Below are 11,115 nucleotides of genomic sequence, written 5' to 3'. Positions count from 1 at the left end.
GAGTTTAAAAAAAAAAAACAAAAACACTTTTGGACATTTCAAAGAACTTAGGAGACTAGTTCTGATTAGGGCTGAAAAAGGTTGGCATTTTGAACAAGGACTGTACTTTTCAGTCTGGGCCCCCTGTTAAACTTTTAGTGAGCCTGAGAAGCAAGGCACTGTTTTTTCTGCAATGCAATACAGGCCTTCTCCAAGACACCTGTCTCAAGATAGGTGAGGGGTATTATTGCAATCTAAATTTCTAGAAACTGAAAGTTTCTAATAACTTCTTGTGTTGTTCAATTGGTAAGTCATGTCTGATTCTTTGTGACCCCATGGACTGCATCATGCCAGGCTTCCTTCATTATCTCCCAGAGTTTGCTCAAACTCATGTCCATTGAATTGTTAATGCCATCCAACCATCTCATCCTCTGTTGCTCCCTTCTCCTCCTGCCTTCAATCTTTCCCAACATCAAGGTCTTTTCCAATGAGTCGGCTCTTTATGATAACATTGTCAAACTGAGGGTGAAGGAATGGACGAGGCCAATTAAGGAAATGTGAGATTATTGGGCAAATGTGCAAAAATGCTGTGGAAAAAAAATAAGTCACCAGAGAATCAGAAATTTTGTAGCAGAACGAACTGGAGTAAATGCTGTGGAAAAATTGAAATAATGAGTTGCCAAAAACGTTTTGCCTGTGTTAGAAAGAGCTTCCCAAGTTCCCTGAACTCATTTCAACCTGCTGCTTTTACTAACCCCTCAAATACTTACGAGTGTTGCTCTAAGAAGCCAAATGGTTTAAATATTCAGATTCCCATTATTTATGTTAATTTATTTATATTAACAGCTCAACTCTTTTTAAAGGAAAACTAGAGTTATGCTAGTAGGCCCAACATTTATATTTTCATTCAATAGCTCTTTTAATTTTTATTTCACACATTGGTTTCATTTATTCATTGTCAGTCTTTTTTATTTTATTTTATTTTATTTATTTATTTATTTTTTACTTTACAATATTGTATTGGTTTTGCCATACATCAACATGAATCCACCACGGGTGTACACATGTTCCCCATCCTGAACCCCCCTCCCACCTCCCTCCCCATACCATCCCTCTGGGTCATCCCAGTGCACCAGCCCCAAGCTACCTGTATCCTGCATCGAACCTGGACTGGTGATTCATTTAGGGAGTGGGGGGATGATTTGTGATAATGGCATTAAAACATTGTCAGCCTTATAGTAAAAAAATGTATTTTGTAGTTTAAGCTTGCTGTGAGCATTTTTATTATGTATTACTTATACTGATTTTAATACATGTGGGGTTTGTTTGAGGAGTTACTTGAAAATATCTTATTGAAAATTTTTCTCTGGTGAGGCTTCCTTAAGTTAAAAACAAAATTTTTGGTCAAACACACAGAATTTGAATTCTGGATCTGCTACTAATCAGTTTGGTTAATCTGAAGCCTTTTAATATAAATATAGCATGAGACATATGTGCAATTTAGAATTTTCTAGTAGCCATATTATAAAATAAAAATGAAATTATTAATAAATCCAGATGTATTCAGCTGTGTCTGACTCTTTGTGACCCCACAGACTGTAGCCCACCAGGCTCCTGTGTCCATGAGATCTTCCAGGCAAGAATACTGCAGTGGGTTGCCATTTCCTCCTCCAGTGGATCTTCCTAACCCAGGGATCGAATGTGCGTCTCCTGCATCTACTCATTGGCAGGTGGATTCATTACCAATGAACCACTTGGGAGTCTTAAATCCAGTGCATCAAAATATTATTTCAACCTGATATCAATACAAAATTATTTTCGAGATATGTCACAATCAAGTTCCTTGAAATGTGATTGATGTCTTATTTGACCTGCTTGTTTCTCAAGGTGTAAATTGTGAAAGTTAATAAATGCAATTTCAACTAATACAGGGTTAAGAGGCCTGAATAGGGTCTCTTATGTCCTAGGACAGCAGCAGAGCCCAAAAGGAAGAAGAAAGACTTCCTGTTTTTCCGTGGCAAGAGTTCAGCCTATGAGAGACTGTCACAACTCAGCCAATGCAAAGTCTTATACTCTTTGTTTACTACAGCCCTCCCAACTTCTTTTCCCCTCTTTAAGAGTCCCCATTCTTGTGTGAGAACTTCTATATGGCTCACCATAGTTGCAGAACACAAATCACAGTTCTTTTTGATCTTGAATAAACAATTTTTTTTTTTTCCTGGAGAAGTAATTGGCAATCTTTTTAAGTAAGCAAAATGAAGAGATTCAGCATAGGAGGCAGTGAGCACTGTCATAACTTTTTAATAGCCATTGATTCTTTTACTGATGATTGAACAAAGATGAAAATACAGGGAAACCCCTCTTCTAATCATTTTCTTACCAGCTAATGCATACTGTTACAGGTTGATGTGTAGAAACAAATACTGATGTATTGGATTGACCCAAAAGTTCATTCAGAGTTTTCAGTAAGATGTTATGGAAAAACCTGAACGAACTTTTGGCCCACCTAATACATAAATAATTGTTTTCCTCAAAAATTCACATGGAAAAATTGTTAGCACTTTAATTTCACATGTTTTCTGTTTAAATTGATCTGTAAGTCTGGAATTTTTAGAGTGTTCAATATTGTAAGAGACTATTTTTTTTTAAATTTTAATTTATTTTTAAACTTTACATAATTGTATTAGTTTTGCCAAATATCAAAATGAATCCATCACAGGTATACATGTGCTCCCCATCCTGAACCCTCCTCCCTCCTCCCTCCCCATACCATCCCTCTGGGTTGTCCCAGTGCACTAGCCCCAAGCATCCAGTATCGTGCATCGAACCTGGACTGGCATCTCGTTTCATACATGATATTTTACATGTTTCATTGCCATTCTCCCAAATCTTCCCACCCTCTCCCTCTCCCACAGAGTCCATAAGACTGTTCCATACATCAGCGTCACTTTTGCTGTCTCATACACAGGGTTATTGTTATCATCTTTCTAAATTCCATATATATGCGTTAGTATACTGTATTGGTGTTTTTCCTTCTGGCTTACTTCACTCTGTATAATAGGCTCCAGTTTCATCCACCTCATTAGAACTGATTCAAATGTATTCTTTTTAATGGCTGAGTAATACTCCGTTGTGTATATGTACCCCAGCTTTCTTATCCATTCATCTGCTGATGGACATCTAGGTTGCTTCCATGTCCTGGCTATTATAAACAGTGCTGCGATGAACACTGGGGTACACGTGTCTCTTTCCCTTCTGGTTTCCTCAGTGTGTATGCCCAGCAGTGGGATTGCTGGATCATAAGGCAGTTCTATTTCCAGTTTTTTAAGGAATCTCCACACTGTTCTCCATAGTGGCTGTACTAGTTTGCATTCCCACCAACAGTGTAAGAGGGTTCCCTTTCCTCCACACCCTCTCCAACATTTATTATTTGTAGACTTTTGGATCGCAGCCATTCTGACTGGTGTGAAATGGTACCTCACAGTGGTCTTGATTTGCGTTTCTCTGATAATGAGTGATGTTGAGAATCTTTTCATGTGTTTGTTAGCCATCTGTATGTCTTCTTTGGAGAAATGTCTATTTAGTTCTTTGGCCCATTTTTTTGATTGGGTCATTTATTTTTCTGGAGTTGAGCTGGAGGAGTTGCTTGTATATTTTTGAGATTAGTTGTTTGTCAGTTGCTTCATTTGCTATTATTTTCTCCCATTCTGAAGGCTGTCTTTTCACCTTGCTGATAGTTTCCTTTGATGTACAGAAGCTTTTAAGGTTAATTAGGTCCCATTTGTTTATTTTTGCTTTTATTTCCGATATTCTGGGAGGTGGGTCATAGAGGATCCTGCTGTGATGTATGTCAGAGAGTGTTTTGCCTATGTTCTCCTCTAGGAGTTTTATAGTTTCTGGTCTTATGTTTAGATCTTTAATCCATTTTCAGTTTATTTTTGTGTATGGTGTTAGAAAGTGGTCTAGTTTCATTCTTTTACAAGTGGTTGACCAGTTTTCCCAGCACCACTTGTTAAAGAGAGATACAATCATTTGTAATAGTTTCTTTCCTTAACTTAAAAATATTATTTTTATTGTTGCTCCTTGTGATGGTTATGTTTTTTCAAATGTTGTGGTCATATATCTCTTCTTAACGATAAGAAATGTAAAGGTAATACATTTTTAGGTTTTCTATTCTGTTTCTAATACTTGAAATGGTGCCTGACATCAAAAAACACTCTTGAAATCTAAAAAAGGAAAAGGCAATCACACAATTACCCTGTTCAAAATGTACAGTGAACTTGTAGGTTTTCCTTCTTTCATTTCATTGTTAGCCCTTTGGTAAACTCTTGTTAGTGTGTAATGTCATTCTTCTTACTTTTTTAAAAATATAAATTTATTTATTTTAATTGGAGGTTAATTCTTACTGTCTTTTTAAGAGAGCTGCCTGAAACAGTTTCCATACCAGGAAAGAAATGACTGAAAGCTTAAAGATACATACTTAGGAACAAATGATCTTTTCATGAAAAATTGATTCCTTTACATTAGCAAATTCCATTAGATCTTTGAGAATAATGCAATTCTTTTGATTGCATCACCAAAGGCTTGTTTAACTTGCTTGTTTCTCAAGGTGTAAATGAAGGGGTTCAGCATAGGAGCAATTGAAGTAGTGAGCATTGCCACACCCTTATTAATACCTGCTGATTCCTTTGCTGAAGGCTTAACATAGATGAAAATACAGCTTCCATAGGTGATGGAGACCACAATCGAATGGGAAGAACATGTGGAAAATGCCTTTTTCCTTTGCTGGGCAGAAGGGAATTGTAAAATGGTCTTGATGATGTATACATACGACAGAATAACACACAGGAGGGTCATGATAAAGGTCAACACTGCACAGACTATGATCATTTGCTCTATAAGCCACGTTTCTGAGCATGAGATTTTTAGAAGGGGGACTGCATCACAGAAAAAATGGTCAATAACATTGGAGTCACAGAATTCTAGATGCAGGCCCAGGCTAAGTGGAGGGATTATGATTAACAAGCCAGCCATCCAGCAACAAAGGATGAGTCTTCTACAGACCATGTTGTTCATGATAGTCATATAATGCAGGGGTTTGCAGATGGCCACGTATCGATCATAGGACATGGTAGCCAGGAGAAAAAACTCAGTTACACCAAAAAGATCAGCAAAAAATATTTGACTGATACAGTTATTATATGCTATTGTTTTGTCACCTGTTGATATATTATACAAATATCTAGGAATACAAGCAGATGTAAATGAGATTTCTAAGAAGGAGAAATTTTGTAGGAAAAAGTACATGGCAGTTTTCAGGTGAGAGTCTATGAAGGTGAGGGAGATGATTGTCAGGTTCCCAGTTACACTCAACATGTAGGTGAGAAATAAAAAGATGAAAATCACAATCTTCAGTTGTGGATCATCAGTCAGTCCCAGCAGGATAAAAGTTGTTACTGTGTGGTTTCTCATCACTGAATCCTGACTTTTATTCAATCTGCATTTACGATTCAGAAATATTTGATATGCATAGAGTGGTTATTAATGGAGGTAAAACAATGCAAACAAACTCACAGGCATTAAAAAATTTTGTTCAGAAATATTTTCAGTACACTGGTATCCTAGGCTCCACAATTGTGTATTATTGATCATTTCAGGGGAGATTAAAAAATCAGAATTGCTTTATCTATATCATGCTATGAAATATTATTGGTGCTTCTTCCTCATTACATTTTATGTTTTGTTTCCACTTTACATTTTATCTATATCTTGGATTTGATTTTCCCTTATACTGGATTTAGCTGCTAATGTTTTGTCAGAGTAAGAGTTCTTTTTTACTCCCAGACTCATTCCTAAAACTGAATTCCAAACTTTCATTTTTACCTTCATGTGTTTCCTTAAAACTTTGTTATTGACACAGTTGATCACAAATAGTTTGTCTCACTAAATGCATTCCATGTCCAATACTGAAGATGCTGAGCGCTAGGATTGCAACATAAACGTCTATGTTGCCTTTAAACAACTTCTGTCTTACTCACCTATGCCCCTGAATCTATCTCATAATTTTCTGTTTAAAAACACTAATTTCCTACTGTGGTACAGAAGACAAGGAATATTTTGATGACAAATACATGATGTAGAATAACAATATATGTTGGGTATAAATATATAGGGGAGTAAAAGATCATTACAATTTTTCTTAGTTTTCAATCCATTTAGTTAAGGTTGAGACACATTCCAAAATATTATTATTAGTATTACTAACTACAAAAAAATTCAGGTTAAATTATTAGGCATATTTTTCAAGATTAGCTTGCTTTCACTGTGACTCAGTTATGCCATTTACAAAGTGGAAATAATATTATTATCCTTCATATATATATATAATGTTGAAAAATTAAATAAGTTAATATTTAGAGTACTTATAAAAAGTGCCTGGCTGATAATGAGTAATAAACAAATTTTAACTATTTCAATGACCTGGTCCACAATGATTTTCATTTTAGAGACAGACCATACATTCAATCATCAATACATTGTAATCACATTTTCTAATGAAACATAAATCTAATGAAAAAATTTATGCCAAAGTTCATCAAACACCTTCTTTTGACTAATAGAGTTCAGGAAAATTCATAGGAAAGTCTAGTTTTAACCATACAATAGTCATAGAATTCTCTCATAACTTACTTTAATATCATGTTTTCCTGTCATCATTTGGCCTTCTAATATCTAGACACTTCTTTTTTCCCCCTGAATTCTATGTTGATAGTTCTTAGCATTTCTTTACCATTTTTCTGAATTTTTTAAATTTAATAAACTTGACATGTAACATTATATAAATTTAAAGTATATAAGGTATTACTTTGATACATTTATAATTGCAACATGATTGCTCATGTAGTGGATAATTATCACCTTACATAATTATAATATAATATTACTATCTACAATTACTGTAATATATACATTAGATCTCTTTGATTTACTTACTACTCATTGCAAGTTTTTACCTAAAGCTTTACTTAACATATGTACTCTTTTGGGGTATTTTCTTGAACTTCTAATCTCCAAAATGATTGATCTTCAGTTATATACCCAAATTCACTGCAAATATAAAACATCCAAAATGAAACTCTTGATTTTTCACACTCTCTTCCTATTTTTTAATAACCAAACCAATATTTCCCACTTCCATCTCTGTCCCCAGTCTTGAATTTTGTGGGACAAGCACATACTCAGCCACTTGTTTTCAGTTTTTAGTTTCCACGTGTATTAATTTGTCACATATAAATTATGTTATTTTTAGATGATCTCTTATTTTTTTGTAGCTCAAAATAATCTTATCAATAACTATATACTGTCTAAGATTAAAGTGCTCTGAAAATGATGTTTAATGGATACCCACGTTAGAATTTCCACTGATAAATTTTGTACAATCAGGAAAGATTAACTTACTAGAGGCAAATATTACCCAAGTATCAAAAAATGTAACTGAAATGCAGAATTTATAATACTTACATTCTTGCAGTTAATCATTCTTATAGCTACCACTTGAAAATGACTATAATGCAAATAGTATTAGAAGCATGAGAATTTCTGGTTACTAATGATTGAATGGGCGATAGAGGGTGAGATGGTTGGATGGCTTCCCCAATTCAATGGACATAAACTTGGGCAGACTCTGGGAGGTGGTGAGGAACAAGCAAGGCTGGCATGCTGCAGTCTGTGGGGTCAAGAAGAATCAGACACCACTTGGTGACTGAACAACAACAACAACAACACTGATTGAATCTGGTCACTCCTAGAGTAACAGCAGCTTGGGAATGCATAATTTCCTTAAAACTTTTTGTCTTCAAATATGTCAACTTCCTCACAATAGATTTGGTGCTAAGACAAATCTAGGAAATAGCTTTAAAAGAAAAAAGAAAAAGTTTCAATAATTGAGAGGAAAAGCAGGCTCAAAGGAACACCTACTAGTTTTGGACAAGCTGATGTTCTGAACTATTATGCTTAGAGAGAGAGGATTTTCTCTTAATATTATATTTATTTCATTTGCTGAATCTGCAACAAAATTAATAAATAAGAGAGCCCTTGGTGACTCAGGATCAAAAACTACTAATTTAGCATCTGTGTAATCATCTTGTATCAATTAACCTTTGGGTAATTGAAACAAGACAAACTAATATAATAACAGAGGGAAAATGACCTTTAGAGACAGAGAAAGCAACAGAATCACTCTAGGGACTGGGAGGACAACTGACTTTAATTAAAAACAAAACATAGTCCAGTTTCTTTTAACTAACTATTGTGTAAGGTAAAGATGATATATCTCTCTCTCTACTTTTTCTATTTGTTATAAAATGAATATATTATATATTAAGACATTTGATGAGACATATGACAATAAGAAATTAAAGTGAAAAAGAATAAAGGAAGACTTAAAATAGAGATAATAGGTAATTTTGGAGCATGTCCTTCCATACTTTTCCTCCTGCAGATCTATCCATGTGTATCACATGTAATAATTAGAAATGCATAAACATTATTGAAAAATACTTCCATACTGTGGTACTCAGATTGTCACAGTTATTTTACAATTGGGCTTCCCAGGTGGCTCAGTGGTAAAGAATGAACCTGCAATGCCAGAGTCGTAGGTTCAATCCCTGGGTTGGAGAAATCCCCTGGAGAAGGAAATGGCAACCTACTCCAGTACTACTGCCTGGGAAATCCCATGGACTGAGGAACCTGGTGAGCTACAGTCCATGGGTTACAAAGAGTTGGCCACAACAGAGTGACTAAACAACAACAATTTTACACTTAGATGTGTGTGAGCCTATTATGTGTGAGCCTAAATAATTTATCAATAATTATTTGCATGCATTATTTTAAATCTATTTAATTTCAGTCCACTGTATTACTGTAACAACAGCATTTAAATTCAAATTTATCACTGTTGTAAATAAATGCTGTTTCAAGTTTTACCGTTGTAAAATATCACTCTGTAGATAATTATGCTGTTTCTAATTATCTTTAATCATTTTAGCATTTTTATATTTTCTAAAATATAAAAAAATTACAAGAAATTTTTTGAAAGTATTTCTGCACATTTTCCAGAAAAATGGATCAAAGTAAAAATTTCTTTGAGGTACTGATATTCGTACTTAGAACTATAATGTACTAATACTAATAATTAGTATGTTCCTTCAAGTCATGTGTATAAGAGTATCTTTCTGCATACACTCAAGAATGCAATTCTGCTTTTCCTTTAAATAATTATTCAATTCAGTTCAGTCTTTCAGTCGTGTCTGACTCTTTGCAACCCCATGAACCGCAGCATGCCAGGCCTCCCTGTCCATCACCAACTCCTGGAGTCCACCCAAACCCATGTACATTGAGTCGGTGATGCCATCCAACCATCTCGTCCTCTGTTGTCCCCTTTTCCTCCTGCCCTCAATCTTTCTTAGCATCAGGGTCTTTCCAAATGAGTCAGCTCTTCACATCAGGTGGCCAAAGTATTCATTTGTGGACTAATATAGGTCAAGGCTGGATTGCAGATTGAAGCAATATTTGCATACAATAAGTGGAACCTTTAAAATATTTTAGTGAATTTTTAAAATATATACTTCCCTAATCATTGCTTTCACTGTAAAGACAATAAGCACTTCCATATTCCCACAAATTTCCTTTGTGTCCTTTCCTAGTAAACTTTTTATCCTGGGCAGCTAGTGATCTTTCTGTCATTTTAAATCAGATTTCATTTTTATTTTTCTTGTGTTTCATTTGAATGGAATAATCATGGCATTATTCCCTTATAATTTTTTAATATTCAATTTTATTATTGCATATACAAGTAGTTCACTTACATTACTGAGAAATATCCATGATTTAGACATATTGCCACTTTTTTAATAGTTTTTTTACTTGCTTTGTAATTCCTTTTTTCCTTTCTTTTTCTTTTGCCCTCGTCTTTTGTCCTTTGATGACTTTCTATAGTGGAATGTTTCTTTTTCCCCCTTTTTGTTTTGTTTTCACTGTGTACAGTATGTTTATTTTTATGTTGGAAATGTATATGTTTATAAATGCACCCAAGCTGAACAAGACCTGACACCAAAACAAGACAGAACTTACAAGAGTGGAAAATCAGAGTTCACTCTTTCTCACGAGCATAGATGTAAAAATGAAACAAAATATTGAATCCAGAACTGTATAAAAGGAATAATACATCATTACAAAGCAGAGTTTGGACCAGAAGTGCAAGTTTAGTTTTAACATTAGTCAGTCAATGTAACAAACCACATTAACAAAATAAAGGAGAGAAAAATAATCTCAATACATGTGGAAAAAGCATCTGTCAAAATTCAGCACACATACATGATATCCTCAGAAACTAGAACTAGAAGGGAAATTTTCCAATCTGATGAAAAGCATGCAAGAAAAACCTACAGCTAACATCATTTTTAAACAGTGAAAAAATTGGATGCTGTCCTCTAATGTTAAGAACAAGACAGGATATTCACTCACATAACTTCAGTTCAACAGTAGTTTAAGTTTCCAACTATTCCAATAAACGAAGAAGAAGAATAAATACATAAAAAGATCTGGAATAAGGAGATAGAAGTGCCTTTTTTCATCAGATCAGATCAGATCTGTTGCTCAGCCGTGTCCGACTCTTTGCGACCCCATGAATCGCAGCACGGCCAGGCCTCCCTGTCCATCACCAGCCCCCAGAGTTCATCAGACTCATGTCCATCGAGTCAGTGATGCCATCCAGCCATCTCATCCTCTGTCATCCCCTTCTCCTCCTGCCCCCAATCCCTCCCAGCATCAGAGTCTTTTCCAATGAGTCAACTCTTCGCATGAGGTGGCCAAATTACTGGAGTTTCAGCTTCAGCATCATTCCTTCCAAAGAAATCCCAGGGCTGATTTCCTTCAGAATGGACTGGTTGGATATCCTTGCAGTCCAAGGGACTCCCAAGATGTATAATTTTTTTTAAATTAAAAAAAAAAAAAACAAACAAACAAAAAAAAAGAAAACTAAGACCATAGCATCCAGTCCCATCATTTCATGGCAAATAGATGGGGAAACAATGGAAACAGTGACAGACTTTATTTCCTTGGGCTTCAAAATAAGAA

At 35.0% G+C, this 11,115-nt stretch overlaps 1 protein-coding gene across 1 annotated transcript; it reads right to left on the bottom strand.

Annotated features, from left to right (window-relative positions):
• Positions 1 to 4,277: 4,277 nt before the first annotated feature.
• Positions 4,278 to 5,451, bottom strand: LOC105000010 (olfactory receptor 6C2-like). Its single transcript, XM_010855674.1, has 2 exons — positions 4,532 to 5,451; positions 4,278 to 4,287 (listed from the first exon to the last, which is right to left on the bottom strand). The coding sequence occupies exons 1-2, from the start codon at positions 5,449 to 5,451 to the stop codon at positions 4,278 to 4,280; spliced, it is 930 nt and encodes a 309-aa protein (XP_010853976.1).
• Between the last annotated feature and the right edge of the window lie 5,664 nt (positions 5,452 to 11,115).

Source organism: Bison bison, unplaced genomic scaffold (genome assembly GCF_000754665.1).
Source record: "Bison bison bison isolate TAMUID 2011002044 unplaced genomic scaffold, Bison_UMD1.0 scf7180017854045, whole genome shotgun sequence".
In the NCBI taxonomy this organism is placed as follows: Eukaryota; Metazoa; Chordata; class Mammalia; order Artiodactyla; family Bovidae; genus Bison; species Bison bison.
Note: the sequence above shows the minus strand (reverse complement) of the source record. Positions and strands in the feature narration are given on the sequence as shown.

Coding starts and splice junctions, on each gene's coding strand:
- LOC105000010 (XM_010855674.1), bottom strand. CDS start 5,451: ATGAGAAACCACACAGTAACAACTTTTATCCTGCTGGGACTGACTGAT.